Source organism: Lagopus muta, chromosome 19 (assembly GCF_023343835.1).
Source record: "Lagopus muta isolate bLagMut1 chromosome 19, bLagMut1 primary, whole genome shotgun sequence".
NCBI classification, from domain to species: domain Eukaryota; kingdom Metazoa; phylum Chordata; class Aves; order Galliformes; family Phasianidae; genus Lagopus; species Lagopus muta.
This window is the reverse complement of record NC_064451.1, coordinates 8,972,652-8,991,366: the sequence shown is the minus strand read 5'-3', so window position 1 is coordinate 8,991,366 and position 18,715 is coordinate 8,972,652. Positions and strand designations below refer to the sequence as shown.

At 42.2% G+C, this 18,715-nt stretch overlaps 1 protein-coding gene across 7 annotated transcripts in view; it reads right to left on the bottom strand.

Annotated features, from left to right (window-relative positions):
- Positions 1 to 18,715, bottom strand: part of CRB2 (crumbs cell polarity complex component 2) — a 65,409-nt gene that overhangs the window by 14,180 nt on the left and 32,514 nt on the right. For all 7 annotated transcript variants that reach the window (XR_007380645.1, XM_048966063.1, XM_048966064.1 and 4 more), the window contains 5 exons: positions 14,365 to 15,057; positions 11,918 to 12,113; positions 11,284 to 11,423; positions 10,620 to 10,802; positions 9,999 to 10,112 (listed from right to left, as the gene is read on the bottom strand). Coding sequence is in view for 6 of the 7 variants with exons in the window: in XM_048966061.1 (XP_048822018.1) it covers positions 9,999 to 10,112; positions 10,620 to 10,802; positions 11,284 to 11,423; positions 11,918 to 12,113; positions 14,365 to 15,057 (1,326 nt within the window). In the remaining variant the exon portion in view is untranslated. The remainder of the gene's footprint in view (positions 1 to 9,998; positions 10,113 to 10,619; positions 10,803 to 11,283; positions 11,424 to 11,917; positions 12,114 to 14,364; positions 15,058 to 18,715) is intronic.

The window sequence follows — 18,715 nt, the reverse complement described above, 5'->3', positions numbered from 1 at the left end:
CAGCCAGACTGTGTCATCCAGCAGACTCCCCTGTCCTCTCCCAGGCAATCTCAGACAACACAGCTAATAAGCATGCAGGGACAGCAAGCAGAGGATATTAAAGGGACAAGACAGCCCAGACAAGGATTTTATGCGTCTTCCATACATAGATTTGGTGCATTTAAACTCAAGTGTATAGATCTGACTGGAGCATGTTCCAAGCACCACTGTTGGGGCATCTAACTAGATCACCAGCCAGGAAGTTATTGGAAAGCCACAGTTAAGAAAATTAAAATTCCATAGTTTGGAAAACGATACCAGACAACCCCCTTGTTGTAAAACATTCACAAAACCCAGTTTATTACGAAACAAGAAGCAATACATGCTCCACAGGTATTTTATCATACTTGCACCAAGCTGATTTAAGTTCTTTCCAGTCCTGCAGAAGTGAACTGGGTGAAGAGTACCGTGTGGCAGTTAGTGTATCTGCTCCAGGCACATGCATCCCAACAGGGCTCAATGAAATTACAGACCATTACACTCAAATGTAGTTAATGAAAATCAGCTGTCATTTTCCTGAGCATCTTCAGACTGACATTAGAGCCCTCCTGAACCAGTTCACTGTTTATCTAGCCCATAACATTGGTTTTCACTAATCTTCAGAGACAGTCGCACAGATAAGCCAAGCATGGATTATCCTGATCTAATAGCATTACAGGCAGAATCTACCTAGCAAGCACAACGAGGACAGCAGAAAGAAAAAGAAGGAATTCACACACAAAGGAGGGGAATCAAAACACAAAAGACATTTGTAAAGAAAAGCCACTAGACAGAATAGGCATGTCAAAGAGATTAGAGAGTTGCCTGAGGGAAAAAGGGATGAGGGGAGATGGTGCGTTAGGAGTACTGGAACTGGACTTGATGGCATGATAAAAAAAAAAATTAACAAAGATATGAAGCTTCTTGAATTCGTGTGCTGATGCTGTGAACTGCCTCACATTCCAGCAATGCCTCTCAGCCAGTCTTGCACAAACATCTGGTACTGCTGTCTAACCAAGTTACTTTACTCTTTTGAGACCAAGCATTTACCTGCTGTTGACAGTGCTATCTGCAGATATGTGAAGACTCAACACCATCTTCCAGTTCCAATATAAGACCATAACACATATGTGCTCTTAGAAGCGCTGAAACAGAATCAGGAGGTTCTGGTAATTCTGCTCTTTTCAGCTGTGCTAGGGCTGCTCTGCCAGCAACATTATCTCAGATCCCTCTAGGACACAGCTATACTTTTCTTATATTAAAGGAGAACTGTTCTGTGTAGTGCCTCTAGAAAAGCACTGAATTTGGCCAGTAATGTCTGCCTTGAAGAAAAGCCCAGCTGATGGACAGATTCAGAATTGCTAATACTACCTCAGCCCTTCCTTTTTCCTCCAGCAATTACTGCTCAGCACACAGACCTGGGGCATAATTGTAAGTTAAGGAAATGGAAGAAGCAAGGGCAGAAATGAGATTTCGGCACAAAGCTCTGATCACTTGAAAGAAAAGTGCTGGAATAAATAAAGCATAATAGGCGTCTGCAGGCCTGGAGAACCCTGGTGTGGGAGAAGATGGGAAGAATTAAGAAAACACTGGAGTGGGTTTTCTGACTATCAGTGGATTGAAGGGCTTTCAGAACAGCAAGGGGCAGGTTTACAGTAGGTGTTCCAGGGAGAGGCCACTGAATGGAAAGATATGTAGGGTCAGCATAGTCCCAAGTGTTTGAGATGCCATCCCTTTTGAGATCAGAGCAGTCACATTTATTTACTAGGGCAACAAGGAGAAAATAGCATTGTTCTGAATAACAAATGGAGACAGGTCATGAATTTGTTTCTAAGATGTCTGGCTGGGCCAGCACCAAACAAGAGCCCCATTTTCCTATCCTTCTCTCCCTCCTAGCCTGCACACATCCCCTCTGGCCAGCACTCTCCCTAGGAGCAGCAGCAGGAACACCTGCTTGTGCTGCTGTTTCCCAGCTCCCAGCTGACACCTGTGGGTGAGTGCTTCACACCAGGTGGCAAATTAGTCCCTGTGGTGAGTGCACAACCCCAGGCTGGTGGCTAATTAAACACCAAGCTTTCCCATGGGACACAGCTGGTGTGATTTCTGTATCATTTATTTAAAATGGGTGAAAAAGAATGAGCTGGCAACTTCAAGTCTTTATATGCTGCTGTCTAACCTCACAAGCAAACACTCAGCAGCAGGAGCAGGCAGTTCTTCCTAGAGGAATTAAAAACAAGCTTTCTATTGCCCTCATTGTTTCTGCCAGCAAACAACCAGCCTTCACATGGCTAAGGCAGAAAGAGAAGATCTCTAAAAGAACAAGAGGTATCCTTGCCCTCCTAGAAGCCAGCGCAGTATCAGATTTGAGTCTGAAGCAGTTTTTAGAACTGGTAACTGTGCCAGAGTTGTAAAAATCTTTTTTCAGCCAGTGTGACCCTTTGCTTAGCAGTTAGCCCTGTTCTACATCACTGCTCCTTATACAGCTCGCAATAATCACACCCTTCATCAAGCAGCTGGCCTCCCTCTCTCCTTCATTATCACCAATGATTTTTGTCAACTATGAACATCTTCCATTTGCCAAATTCTTACTTACACCAAAATAAAATAGGAGATTTCTATTGAATACTGCTTCCCAGATGCTAATTTTAGCTCAGCAGAGAAGTATGTTATTTGGGGTTTGGCTGCAGATCACAGAGTGTAAACAAAGCTAGAGATTTCAGGAAAGTAAAAAAGTTTGTCTTCAGAAAAAATAAGATTTTTGATTTCGGCCACTGCAGTACCCAGAAGTGCAGATTGTTTCATGATATCCACTGTTGTATAATTTAAAAGAATCTAAAAACTAATTTGCTTCTCTAAGGAAAGCTTAGGCATCCTTTTCTAGGTATCCATTTAAAAGTAGTAACGCTTACTGAGTCTCCTCTGCACCCTCTAAATTTCTAAGCTCAAACATTTACTTCTGTTCTTACTGTTGGCAACACTGTTTGAATAATCAACATGATTCATTACATTATTAGATTTTAAAACGTGTACTGAGTTTCTCACATAGTTAAAGACTAAGAAACGCAAATCAATAGAATTATCTAAAAAAAAATAAATTGAAGTATTATTTCAAAGGCTGCTATCCGAGGACAGTTATTTTCCAACATTCCCTTCTAATCTAAGCCTCTCTGTGATTCCAGATATTTCAGCAGTGTCCAGTGCACAGTCCCAGTAACACAGCGTCAGGAACACACAGTTAGAAGCTGCTAAGCTGTAACAGTCTGCATCGTTTTCAAACAGAAATTCACTAAATTCTGAAGTGTTACTGATGTGGTAAGGACAGTCTTGTTTCATAGCTGCATTATGCAAATCCATACATTCAGCTTCTCTGAATGAAACTAATGATTTCTAGCTGCTATTAATAAGCAAAGATTCATTGTACTATAAGAAAACATATACTAAAAGAAAAAAACATATATAAAGAAAAAGATTCTAATTTAGCTGTCACATGCCAAAAAACCTTGAAGGATGAGATCTATTCATGGTCTCTTTTCTTGAAACATGCCAGTTCAGTGGGGCTTCCCAGCCAACGCAGGTCGTCCTTTCCCCTTAAGACAGCTGAATTCCTAGCAACCTTTCCCTGGTGCATCCTAATTAGGATTTGTATTATTACCAAAAGAAAAATGGGGGGGAGGAAGGGAGGCGAAGGGAGAGATGGGGAGAGAGAGAGAGAGAATTAGCAGCAACAAACAGACCCGGCCACAATTATATTTGCACAATTACTGCCATTTCCATGGCAACACACTGCTTTGACCTCTCTCCCACCGTGCACTACTCCTCAAGGAGATGTGGGGGAGGAGACGCAGAAGTGCACAGGCCAGCTAAGGGCTTGTCCCCTGAGCTAAAAAAATTTACTTCTTGATAAAGGAGTTTCAAATCATTAAAGCAAAAAGAAAAATAGCAAAAAGATGCCATCAAAAGAAATCTAATGCTTCACAGAACTAACAGGAGACACTGACATGCTTACAAAGTACACCTGTGTACAGAAGAAGGACCTGCGCCTCAGAGCAACACCCCAGGTTGGATTTCTGCGGACAGCTTTCAGAGCAAGGCAGAACTGCAGCAAAGATGCACACGGAGTGCACTGACTGCTCCACGTTTATCTGGAGGCAACTAGGAAATTCCTGGCCCTAAAGTTTCCAAAACAAAACTTTAGGTCTCTTCAAAATAAAAACATTCTTCCTTTCTAGTGAATTCTCGTCCTTCTCATGCCTCCAGCTACCATTAATCGCACAGCCAGCTCCCTGCCCTGAGCAGGCACGCAAACATTCAGGACACATTGCAATTACTGTATAGATCTCATTACCTGCTAGCAGAAAAATTCCCTTCAGGATCACGCCAATCAGCACAGATTTCATGGCCGACTCCTTGTGGACATTTGTGACAGTAAAGGAAAAAAAGTGGGGGTGAGTGGGGGTGGGGAAGGGCAGAAAGGCTGAAATGAACTGGCAGAATGTGTGTAAGCGCTCCCTGACGCCAGTCAGACAAAAAGGGATTGGAGATGGAACTAACCAATATAGCAGAGACCTGCGCTGCAGTGAGATCTAATCCAGCCCTGCTCTAAACCTCCCCAGCTGGCCTCTGTCAGTGCTGACACGAAGAATGCGTACTTGCAGTGCTCTCCCCCAGTGCATTACAGTAATACCCTGTGGTATCCACAGCATTAACTCCAGCAGCAGAAAGTCAAGAGACAGCCTCTCGCCCTTGCCACCTCCCAGGTGAACGTGCCACGTTCCATGAAATAAGAACAAAATGCGGATTCTTCCCAATTTTGTTGTAAAAAAAATTTGTTGTAAGAAACAGGCTAAGACAAAAAACCATATTTCCACCACTGAAGCATATGAATAAGGAGAGTTCCAAATGCAGAGCACAGCCCCAGCCCTGCTGTACATTCAGCACTGTGACCAGCACTTCACACAGTCTCCTTCCTCCATCTGCCCCACTCCGTGCATTTATGTACACAACCATTTCCCCTGTGCAGCATTCACAAAGAAAGTTCTCAATTTTTAACTACCACAACCCATTTATGTGATCTAACTGAATGGAAGGAAACAGCCTGCTCTGTGCTGGCTGCACCAGTTCAACCATGGGACTGCAGAATCAAAGTTCTCTTTCTCCATTAGCAATCTTACAAAATTAGCTGTTGCAATTTCACTTCTCTCTGATGATCTGGTTTCAGAAGAAGTGTGGCTACCTTCAAATGGTAATGTTTCTGGAGGAAGGCTTGTACTTCCATGGTGTGAGGAAGCCTGAGAAGCTTACCCAGCAAACAAAAACTCTCAGAAATAAGAGTATGGGAGCTGCATTAGCAGTATGACTTCAAGATATTAAAAGCAAGCACTCCAAGAACTCTTGCAGTTTGTTTACTTTCATCTGAGCTAATTCAGTCCAAACACACCAGTCAACACACCACGTACCAGGGATATGGTGAGTATCTGTTTGAAATCAAAACTTCCAGATAGTCACATCTAGGTTGTGTAGGCATAGTCCTGTCCTCACACAGATTTTCAGTGCTATCTATAGCAGCTAGGGTGACCATGCTGTTCCTGTTCAAATGCAGACAAGTGGTTTGTGTTCATTCAGCTGTCTACTGCAACAATATAACGACTGTGAAGACTGGAGAACATTAGTTCCTTTCAGGGAGATCTAATTTTTATTTACATACACATGTGGGTATGTATTTACACACATGTACAGAGCCTCTGTATGCCTCTGATTAGAAATACAGATATTGAATTCAAAGCATGTAGCATAAATCAGCACAGATCCTGATCCTCTACACCTTTCCAAATTCATTATGTTGTTAGAAACTGCAGTTGCTTCTTTTCCCAGGATCAATTTAAGGATACACTTAGAATGTCTAGTGTTCTCAGAGACAGACAACGATGGTGGGAAAATATAGTCGTGCAAATTCTAGGTAGTACACGTATGTTTGAGATAAAATACTTATAAAACCTATCTTCCAAACCAGCTTGTGATACTCTTTGAAGGATTCTAAAGAAACAGAAAATGATCAGACGATTCACTTTCTAGAGGTTTTAATTCCCCATTCTTACACGCTGGCAACCGTGCAAGTTACAAAGATTTGGTCATGATTTGCTCCCAATCGTTTGTAAAGCTTCTTGAGGGAGGTTAGGATAAAAAAACAACACTGAATATGTCAGAAGCTTCACAACCGAAAAAATGGCAGAAAATGTTAACTTTGGTCAGATTTCCAAATTTCACTCATTTCTTAGACAGCAATTAGCAACTTTCTCACTCTGTTGGTAAATGTGTCCCCAAAATGTAAGAAATTATTTCCAATCTTCAGGGACAGCCATCCCCAACGTAAGAGCTCAGAAAAACAGAAACTTCATTTGCACAAAGTGTACATGGCAGTACTGCAAGTGGTGGCTCACCAGCACATCAATCCATGATCACTGAAAATAATCATCACTGCTGATAAGCATTTTATGTGAGAAATCAACACATAGGATCTAATCTGCCGTCTGGCATCCTCAGGTCACCTCTCTTGGCAGAGGCCATCAGAAGATAGCCATCTCACCTGCTCACCATACCTACATGGAGTGCTTCAGAGGACATTTTTTGATCAAACACAACGGGTACAAAAGCAGGAACCAGAAGTGCATGTGCTTCCAGCATTTTCATCAGATGACAAGAAAGTCAAAAGGTCTCACTGCGCACGAGGCTACGACTCAGAAGGCAGATGTGAAGTAGAATGGAAAGGGAGCTAGGGGTGTGTGCATTGGTGCGTGCGTGTCTCATGAAGTACTCCCTTGCTCCCTTCCTGTGTATTACTAAAATGTGATTCTGTTGAAGGGGTAGCAAGGCCTTTAATCACTAATGCTCCTTCTGTGGAGGTGAGCTCTCTAAAACAAATCTGATATCAGGAAATACCTGAAGAAAAATCTGTCCAAGTGCCAACCTATATCACAAGGGTGGTTAGAAGGAAGAAGCATCTCCCAAATACTTAATGACTCCTGACCCAGAAATCCAACCTATTTGATCTGGGCCAGCACTCTTGCAAAGGAAAAATTTACATCTGCGCGGAAGATGTCCTACTTCTTTAAGGACAAATGACAAAGATATTATGGCTGAACAAAGTGAAATGGTTGGTAAGTACTCCAGTTACTACTGACAAGACAATCCTTCCCAAATTTACCACCACATTACATTCTGATTTCACATGAAGGTGCAAGAATTCCTAAGCCACGTGCTAAAAACCTCAGAACGTAACCATGATCACAAGGTTCTGCTGCCAAGGGAAGGTTGCAATTGAAGTGCTCTTCCCTCTCATTCAGGCTGACCAGTGCCCCAGACTTTCTGAAGACAACTTCAGCAGGAGCAGAAATATGAGTAGGAGTGCTCAAGTCATTCAAAACTTTTCAAAGGACAAATTAATCAAATTCCACTTGCATTACATACTTGCAGGTTAAAAGTCAGTTCTCATTCCAAACAGAGGCACCAGTCCTCTTTTTTTTTTTTTTTTTTTTAAATGTCCTGGCCTAACCCATGGATCACTGTATACAAGATGAATTGAAATCATTCCTATGAATAAATAATTCATATGGGCTTTTTTACTAAAGATTGACTTTTCCTAATATGCTTTTTCTCTTAACCACAGTTGACATAATTCCAAGACTACACAAGACTCATTCTCCTCCTTACCTCATTTAGTATCCATGCAATTTACACTTCTTATATCCTCTCAGGTCACATCCTCTGCTAACGAACAAACTAGTGCACTGGACTGACTCTCAGGACCTATTATGTAGTTCTCCTTGAAAAAAGGCACTGCTTTTCTGACTACTACTTTCAGGGGAAGAGCTGCTCACCTCCCTGCAACCCTACAGCCTGAGACAGCACAGAGGCAGTTAATTTGCAAAGAACGAATTTCTCCTTACTCACATTGTTATCCCAGCACCCCCCTAAATTCCTCAGACTGAAGAAAAAAAAAATACTGAAAGAACCCCTGCCGCCCCAAGAAAGCATTCTTCAGAGTAGCAAGTTCACTTTAATCAGCGGAGGCAGCTTAAACCCAAGTTCATGGTAGATCTAAGCTGCCACAGAAATGTGTTTTGAGCAGAAACATTATGGGAAGCTTCACAAAGTTGTTCTGTGATCCTAATATGAAGTAATAAGCTGTTTACCCAGCATGACTGTACTGGGATTAATTGACAAAGGAGGGGAGATTAATTGCTGTTATTTCCCTGTCAGCTTCACTCCTCCACATGCACTCACTGATCTCAGAGACTGCTCACAGCCTTTCACTGTGTTAATGTGTCAGAACTACCTCAGATGAAACAAAGTCCTTTACCGAAAGCAATATCCAGAAGAGCAACTTGCTTCTAATCCCCTTCAAGTACTAATGAACCCAGATTTGATGCAACAGAATGAACTCTAGCACTCTGCCCATCATCCTGTGTTCCTGTCAGCTTTTCTACCCATAAGCACACTAAGAACTGGAAAGGATTAAACAGATCTGCAGTGTGGCAGAGCAAAATGAAATTCTGAACTCTGTGAGGGGTGCAGAGGCAATGAAGGAGGAAAAGAGAATAGGGCATGCATGTGAGTGGGAATTATGAGATGCAGGATAAACCTTAAACCATCTCTTTAGACAATATCTTCGTTCATGAGTGCAGCACTGTAACTAATGAAAAAGTGCCATTAAAAAAAATTCAATAAGAGCCTATTTTCAAAGGCCACAGCTACAAAAGCAATTTTTTCTTTACCTAGCCTGAATTAGGAATCCAAAGCAAACTGGCTACACCATGAAGTCATACAAAGAATTCAGCCCAGTGAACAGAATGTGTTAACTAGGAGTTGACTTGAGATTCTGGGTGTAAAAGTACCTGTGATAATGAGTCTTCCCAGGAAAAAGTTGGGCAGACTTGCTCCAACTTTGCTCAACCATTATGAGGGAAAACAAAACTTTCTCACGTAATACAGACCTAAGACTCTGGAATGCTGCTACCTGCTGTTCCAAGAAATCAAAAGACAGTTTTATACTGGCTTCAAGTTTTTCTTTTTCCCACGAGATGGCAGCCTAGGAACACTGCAGAAAGGTTATATCCACCTCAAAAATACATGAATATTAGATTGTGCTGGGGACCGCCTTTCTTACAAGCTACTTTTTGGTGCAGATTGTTCAAAACAGAGTACATACAGAATTAAAGATGCAGAAATACATCAATATTCTAAACTGATTTAAGAGTTAGCATCAGTCAGCAGTGCACCCTCCCAACAGAGCTGTGTACTCACTATCCCCTAGTTTCTCAGCCAGAAAACTGAGACCCAATAGGGTCAGGCAGGGCATTTGTATAAGAATCTAAACTGCCTGCTCCCTTGTAAACAGAGAAGGCTGCATTTGCTCACATCACAAAGACCTTTTGACCTCCTAACATGGCAAATTACTGCCTTCAGCCAAAAATCTCTGGCTTTTATCATCCAGGGGTGTTAGGGATGAGAGATGTTTTACAGATGTTTTATGTGCTGACGATCCAATCTGCTACAATCAGTAGCTTGTGACATTCAAAGCATTATGCACCTTTTAAAATGTATTCTGTTATGTTTTATTTGAATGGTTTTTGTTCATTTTCACAGCTCATATATAAAAAACACTGTTCTCCCAGAGAGCTTTCACTATAGGATGCAGATCCCTAGATAGTCTGCTCTTTATAGACTTTTCTATATAGCTGTCTGTTTCAAATTCTAGCTTAGGGTCTATCAACTTGCTTGATCAAAGTCATGTAGTTTTTTTGAGCACTGACAGAAATCCCCCTTCAAAGCTACTGAGCTCCCCACAGTTTCTCTCAGTCCTTCCTAGAAGCCTGGTACACTCAGTACTGGAATCCAGTCCTGCAGCCAAACAGTAACACAGCAACTCTGCATTAGTTAGCCAGACTGACTTGATTCCAGCCACCCACTTTCACCAACCTTACCTGAATAACCTGGTAAACACTGACAAAGAAAGCCATCAACAAGGTCCACGCAGTGACCGCCATTCTGACATGGCTGGGACTCGCACTCATCAATGTTAGTAAAGCAGGTCTCCCCTTTGAAGTGAAAATACAAATCGCCAAGGTTAGTGCATGCATGCATCAGTGAAGGATACAAACTGCATTCATGATGTTTTGCCATTCTTTACTGTCTTCTAAAAATGCAGAAGAATTCTGTAAACTGTGCGTGTCTCTCTTAACACTCTGACAAATAGATTTTATAATTGAAACAATTATGCCAAATGAAGCAAGGAAAGCTTAATGATTTGCCTGTGTCAGGAAAGGGAACTGGCGCAGAATCAGAACTTCTGCACAACAGTGGACCAAACTCTCATCTTCTTATTAAAAAAAACAAAACACAAAAAGCAACCCCACAATAAAGTAGTATTGTTAGCCTCTCCTTCCAAGTATTTTCCCCAGCTCTTAAATCCATGCTTTTATAGATATTTATATAAACCAGGGGAAGGGGTGGGTGGTGTTTCACCCATTTCACCCATCATTCCTATCTACTCAAATACAGTCTATCTGTAGCAGAAAGAAGGCAACATCTACCACAAAGCCTACCTGCAAAGCCTGGCTGACACCAACAGAGGAAACCAGCTGCTTGGCTGTAGCTGAAATCATTGGGGAAGTCAGGCTGTGAGCCATAATAGGACTGGTTGGATCGCTCAAAGCACACACCTCCGTTGTGACAGGGATCTGTCGCACACTCGTTCACATCCTCTTCACAACGCTGCCCTGTGTAACCTGCCAAGAGACATCTGCGTAAGGATCACACACAACTGCACTAAAACTAGTCACCCAAATATTGTGGCTTCTCATCTTGAGGATGAGAATAGGAACCAAAAGACATTGCAACTCATTGAGTAAGGAGTCCCAGAGTCCTCCAGTTTCTCCAGCACGTCAAAGGAGGGAGCCAGATAAACGATTTTCAAGAAACCATTACTTTGTGATAGAAAAACACACACAGGGAAAAGGCAGAAAAGAAGAGAAAGGAAATTTTATAGTTGAAGATCAGGGTGCATTTCCCAAAGAAGAGATTCATCTAATCCTGGATGATCAGTAAAGGGAGATGCAGTGGTGGCCTCATTGTTTTGGATAACAAAACTTCACACTGGACCATGTTGTATGGTTGTTAAATCCTTACTGCTTCAACAGGGCAACTGAGCACGTGCTCTCTGTTGCAGTATGGTTAGGGGCTGATATATGAAATAGATTTCAAACTTACCTGTCCAGCAGGCACAGCTGTAGTTCTTGATTCCTTCAACACACGTGGCATTGTTCAGACAGGGCTCAGAGGCACACTCCAGGATATCCAATTCACAGTGGTCCCCTTCAAAGCCTGTGTCACTGCAGTCACATTGGTAACTGTGGGCAACAAAACAGAGTGATGCAGAAGGTCCTGATTTCATTGTTGAGCTCATGTGAAGAAAGAGCAAACAGCTTCTGGAGTTAGCCTTCATGTGCATTTGTGGGCAGAGGAAAAAGACAGGTCCTTCTGGGCAAACAGGCCACACTAATGAGAGAGCAGATCAACCTCAGCGATCTCTAAACCTACAGTATGCCTGTGAAAGGCACACTGACACAGGTACATTCTCACCAGCTGCTTGCGCTGATCATGATCCGCAAATCACTTCCCTTTGCATCTGATATGTCAGACAGAAGCAAAAACAGGAACCTCTTTTTAAGACTCCGAGGAGTTCTGCTACTGGAACAGCCCCTCTCACATGCTGCCATTAACCACTCCTTCAGTTACTACCACTGGGATGTACAAAACACTAAATCCAATTCTCTCCATGGATTTCTAAAGAAGAATTTTACATCAGTACTGGTGTCTAATTGCACAAATACTGATTTCTCACCTGTTAATGAGGTCATGACATGTCCCATTGTGCTGGCATGGCTGGCTTATACATTCATTGATGTCCACCTCACACTGGACTCCTTGGTAACCTGGCATACAGGTGCAGGTGTAGAACCCAATGTGATCGCTGCACAAGGCCCCATTCTGACAAGGGTATGAATCACATTCATCTATTTCAGCTTCACAGTTTATTCCTTGTTAGAAAAGAGAGAAATATTCATGTTAAAAATCCATCAAAGTCTGCACTGCTTGCATTTCTGAGCTGGAATTGCAAAAGCCATGTTATCACATCCAACTGGCCAATACAGTGATCTTTCCTCATTTTGCTGTAAAAACACTGAGAGCTTATGAACAGTGTGCAATTCTTAGAGATTAAGGGCCTTTCACTATTACGGAAAAACGGAATTGTTTTCTTCAGGCTTCGGGATGTTAGTCTTATAACAAAACTAGAAGCAGTTTCCAGAATTTACAAAGCTTTAGTTTCTCTCATTTGGGTTTGCTGAAGCAACCAGCTGGACAGCACTTCACAAATGACATTCAATTTCTGTGTAAACCATGCTGATCTGACTTACATGCACACCTTAAAACTCTAAGAGCTGTTCTGACTGGGAATCCGTTCAGGGTGGAAGGACAGGGATGAGAAGAGAAGAGACACACTGCTAGTTAGGGTTATTCAAACTTTCATATATTATATAGCTCTTACAGTTTAAGTTAGACACAGTACTCTTCAGTAGCGTTGTGCTGCTATGGTGAAGGGAGTTTTGCCTTAACCAGGTCCAGTGTTCTACATCAAAGGCAGTTGCATTTTGGGAAAGGAAAAAGTAATCACTACCTGGCTCCCCAAGACATTGATCCATTTGTTTAAATAATATTTGTAACTTGCTTTGAGATACCTAGAAAAAAAGGCATTAAGGCAATGCAAAATGCTAATTACAGTGATACTGTATATTAGTAAGTCACTGTATTATGAAATGTTACTAAAATTTAGGCATTAGCTCTACGTATTAATAATCAAAAGCAAAAAGAAATCAGGCATTTTTGGTCCAGAGTCTCAGCTTTCACTAAAAACTCCTATGCAACTATCTTGCCATACTACATTCCACCAGTTGAAACTGTCTATGACCTGACATCATCTCCACGTGTTAGTCACTGCAGTGTACCTGCCAATCCATCTAAGCTCTGCTTCTCGTTAAAGGCTCAGGACTACTCGAGTGGCCATCCTAATCCTCAGGAATGTGGGCCCCCTAATCTGCTGATTCAAACCTGTCAATACCCATGCAAAACTCCCTTCACCCAAATTCCAGATGAAAGCCCCAGGAAACAACCTGCCTCAGCAACCAGCGGTGCTAGAACCTCTGAGGTTGGGATGAAGTACCAGAACATAAAGCTCATATCAACATCAGAATAACTTGGAGTACAAACTCCTCCTGCTGCTTGGGTTATTTTATCACGTCCTTATCAGGGGAATCCCATAATCCTTAATAGACGATTCAAGAAAAGAGTCAAAGGAAACTGATTTGCAAAATTATGTTTGATACCCCAAATCAGTGCCAACCTTAAGGCCTACAGAGAAATTCTGCTCTTTTCCTCCCAAGTCTCTGTTCGTTTTTATCAGAGTGACTCAGCATCAGGCACATTCCTGATGTTGCATTCCACTGGTAATCAGCAGCATTCCTTCACAGCAACCTAACTCTTGAAACACTTCAATCTGTGACACTGAGGAAGGCTGAGAAAGTTCATGTGCTAAGTGGTACCAGGCAGAAATGGGCACAGTACAACCGCATTCCACTCTGATAGCAGGACTAGGAGGAGAACCTCCCACTCCCTGCTTCACAGATAACTCACAGGTGTAGATTACTCTGAGTCATCAATAGAACAGATGCACATAAAAGGGGTACTTAAGTCATATGCCAAGAAACATTCTCCAGACAAAGAACTGAAAAAGAAGTGTCTAAATGAAAGCCACTTTATTCTAAAGATTACTCCCCTCAGACAAATCCTGCAAGACAGGACAAAGAACTACAAACCAGCTAAACAGTTATACTTGAAAACACTAACTGTACTCCTCCTGATACTAAATCTCTTTTCTTGTGTACCTCCTTTTGTTAATAGTGAGGCTAATCACACCTACATGATATCCAGTGCTCCTGGCCTCAGATAGTGCCCCCACATTCATTCTTAGATAACGCCTCTCAGCATCTATACCATCCATGGAAATCAGCCTCAGCCTCAATCAGCCTCTTGGAAGCCACAAACACTAAATTATTCCAGCATGGAACCAGACACTCTGAGTTTAGGCATTTAGTCTCACAGCTGTAAAACAACAACTTCTCATGGCAGCTACTAACACTACTAAACTTGTCAGCAGCGAGACACATTGTGGAACAAAATGAATAGCAAGATGTAATCCAACCAACATTGTAGTGTACGAGCACAGAAGGATACCTGTGTAGCCGGGGATGCACTTGCACAGATAGCGATCCATCTCATTCAGGCAGGTGCCATTGTTTTTACAGGGCCGGGATGCACACTCGTTGATGTCTATTTCGCAGTTGTATCCTTGGAACCCAGGCACACAGAAACAGCTATACTCATTCACCCTGTCTCGGCAGATGGCTCCGTTCTGGCACGGGTTGGAAGCGCACTCATCAATGTTGTCTTTGCAGTGGGTCCCAGTGAAGCCAGGTTGGCAGATGCAGGCAGAGTCCCCAGGACCCTCGACACACGTCCCGTTATTTAGGCAGGTGTGGTTAGAGCACACAGAGCTTTGGCAGCCCTCGTTCAGTCCTGTTTGGCATTTACAGGCGTATCCACTTACACTATCTACACATTCAAAACGAGGATCTTTACAAGGGTTGCTCTCGCACTCATTAATATTAATGCTACAATCAATACCTGTAAAGCCAGGCATACAGATGCATTCATATTCTGGAAGTCCTGGAGTATTGTTGCAAGTCATATGGGCAGGGCAATCGTGTTTGGTGCATGCATCATAGAGCAGTTCACAGTTTATGCCCATGTAGGCTATGGGGTGCATGGGACAGATGCACTGGTACCCCACTTCCAAATCCTTACAGCTCCCACCGTTTTCACATGGGGATGATGAACAACTGCTATTATTTTCAGAGTACGAAGTTCCTGTTGAGAAAACAGACATATTGATAGTTAGCATTAAGTAGCTTAGGAAAATAAAAGCTCTTCTGCCAATCACCACACACATCTCAGAGGTATGTTTTAAGATACTGACTGATGCTTAATGTCTCAGCTGCTGCTTCTAAGGATTCTTTGTGTTTTTTCTCTGAGCTAGTCCACTAGTGATGGTATCAGAGCACAGCACTAGCACTTAACCTACTTTTTACATGCCAGTGCACAAACAGCTCTTCACCATTTTTGCTATGTTCTGTATATAACTGTGGGTCAGCCAGCAACAGGAAGTCTCTGGGAAACCCCACAGCTCACATCGACAGGTAACAGTGGCAGGTACCAAACAGCCAGGAGCCCGCACTGCTCTGACTGCCCACAGCTCTCTGCCTTCACTGCAGTGCTGTTTTTGAGAAAGGCTGTAAGGTGCTGTTCTCCATTCTAAGGATTTGCCAGGATCACACACCATAGCATCACTTCTCAGCTGACCTTAACCATTCTCACATTCATGCCATGGTTACCCCAGCCCATTTCTGGTTATATTTGCCTTGCTCTGACGCATCTTCTACACACCCAGTTGTTAATCTGTGTCAGTGGTTTTCTATCAACCCAGTACCCCATCAGTTCCCCAGCCTTTGTATGTGAACGTAGAGGCATCCGGCTTTAGGGCCTGAAAGGGATTTATAGGAGACTTCGGTTTACAAAAGCCTGCCCCTGCCCTGACCTCCCCCTAATTCCTCCCACCAGAAGACTGGTGATATTAAGTCTTCTTTTAAGATGCAGTATTGATGGGGGAGGGAGGGTGTTCAGGGATTTAGGCAGCCCCTTCTATTCCCATCATCATCTCTATTGCTTACCCCTCCCCTTCCTCTCTCATATGATGCTGGGGAGAGTTGCTGAGCATTGCACTGTCCAGCACTCTCATTATTCCGCCATGAACCCTTTTATTCTCAGATTCCCAGTCAGGCAGAAAACAAGGATGACGGAATCTGCCTGGAATCTCTGCAGCAATTAGGGTGGGAGCCCAGGAAACTATTCCCAAAAGATTTACTAGACAGGAGATATGAGCTTTTGTAAACTTAATGAGTAACCAGTCCCAGCCTGCACTTTCCAGAGGCCAGAAGTACAGTCTGTGACAAGACCATAAAACCACTGTGTGCTCAGTATGATTTCTCTGATTTGCAACAGAGTTCATCTGTAAGGAAATTCACATTTAAACTAGTCAGCAAGCACTGCTAGTGTAGGAGGCTGCAGTCATCTCAAAGGCTGCATGCACCATTTTCAGCTTCCATTATAAGCAGGTAGTCTAAACACTTCTTGCAAATAAGGATGCATAAAATTAATTTCATGTTACCTTCTTTTCCAACATCTCTTCCCAGCAGGTACACCTTTCTGCACCTACTCTAATTTGGTTCATCATATGACTGCATTGCTCAGTAATCTGTATTAATCATTAATTCTTGTCCATGACAAAAACATTCAAATACAAAAGGGCTGAACTACGCAGATACCAAGTTAAGCATATGTGAAGTTTTTTTTAAGAAGTCAGAAGGCCCTCTTGGTTTACCAAAGAACGGTAGCAAATTAATAGGTAAAATCCCAGTCTCCTCAAAGGTCACTACAGTTACCAACAACAACAGCAGAAGCTGTCTTGTTATGTGTAACAGAATCAGTTATGCACAGGATGGCATAGAGAAAAGTCATTTCCTGCATTGCTACTGGATTAGCTTTTAGCTTCTTTCTGTGATCAAATGTTACTTGAATTAGATCTAAAAGTGATGACATCAGTAGGACCTGGGACCTTACTGGAGAAAGGAGAAAAATGTTCCCATTTTTGGGATTAGTTATTAATAAAAACTGTATGTAATCATATTGATCCACAGACTCTGAATGCCATGGGTCTCGATAGTTAACAAAATTTCTTCTTCCTGCTTTCTGTATTTTATCTTCTAATTGTAAATTTAGAACATTCTTGGCCTCAGGCAGAAGAGGCAGTTGGATGCACTGAAGGCAGAGGCAAGTTGAAAGCAAAATTCCTCTTCGCTTCTTCCCAACTCGTCTCAGCTCTTGCTGAACAAGGCAGTGGTCATTACAGGAACTGCTGCACCTCTTGGAATTGAAAATCAAACAGGTTATTAGCAAAGGCTCCTTTCCACTCCCTGCGAGAGCTCTTCAGCTGGAGATGCTTCGAGCATAACACTGGAACCTTTCCACATCAAAAGATGGGTGCATCAATTAACCTTTTCCCTTAACAGACCGATGCTAGGCAAGGAGAAAGGTCATTTCTAGAGACAGCAGATTTCTAAAAGAAAAAGATTTTGAGGAGAGACCCCAAACCCTTAAGTGCCTGTGAGAACTAAGCAGTTGGCTGCTGGCGGGGATGCCCAGGCAACACTAGCTGAGATCCTGAAGTAGCACTGCTCATTGGACATGGATGGAGCCAGGTGAGGAAACTGCAACTGTATGTCACATGAAATAAAATGGTACCAAAATCATTTCAAATTATTCTGTGAACTACAGCTTGCAGATAGTCATCACTGCATTTCCCCTGCCCAGCAGAGGCTGTAGTGACATTAACAACACTAGCTGCAAGAATATATCACGTATACTAATTAAACTACAGTATTTCCCCTGGACAAAACATGTTTCCAGGTAGACACAGCGTAGTCCTAATACTCATCCAGTGGTAATGCTAAAAGTTTTGGCTAAATAATTTGCCATAGATGAGACATTAATTCTTAACAGAACTTATTACAAAGTGATCTCAGAAAAGACAGTCTCAGCAGTAAGAAGTAAAGCACTGATGACATCAGCAGAAAGCTAAACACACTGTGTGCAAAATAACCTACATGGCTACCAGAAATGTAGGCTACCACCAAGACTGAGAAAGAACATGCATAATTTTATTTTTTTTTTTAAGCTCTGTTTCTGATATTTTCATCAATCTGCTCCAGGACATACAGTAATTCCTCTCAATTTTGGAACAGATTACCATACATGAATATGCAAACAATGCTAATAAGAATAACAAATTAGCCTTTCCTGCTACACAACATACTGACCACAAAAACAGGCAATTCAGACCACACTTATATGTTTTATGAGAGCATGAGAGTAGTCACCAAGAGCCAGGAGTTGTAACTTTCCACAGAAGCTGTTGGTACTGAATTAACAAAGACATTCAGGATTTCTCCTTTACCTTTCACAGGAATAACACAAATAAGTGACATTTGAAAGTGAAAAAACATGAAAAAAAATAATGCAGTAATACTGTCCTGCAATCCTACTCGAAAATGAAACTGGAGAAGACTACAGTTTCTTTGAAGAACACGTTCCAGGAATTTAGGGTTGGATTAGAAGGGACTTCAAAGGCCAACAGTCAGATATAAAGCATTCCTTGAGGATAGGTCTGGTTTTGCACTTTAGAAATAGCTGACAAAGGTTCTCCCTAAAGGTTGGAGTTTGTGACCTTTTCTATCACTTTAAGGCAAATGAGTTGTTTTGCCAGGCTTTTTTTTAATAATTGTCTTTAATCACTTTATACTTGATAACTTTATTAAATGTTGTTATCAAACAGCAATTACAACAGCCAGGTATATATCAGCAAAATTAGGAGCAAGAAACTAACAAGACAGCAGGCAGCCTGAGAGCCCTG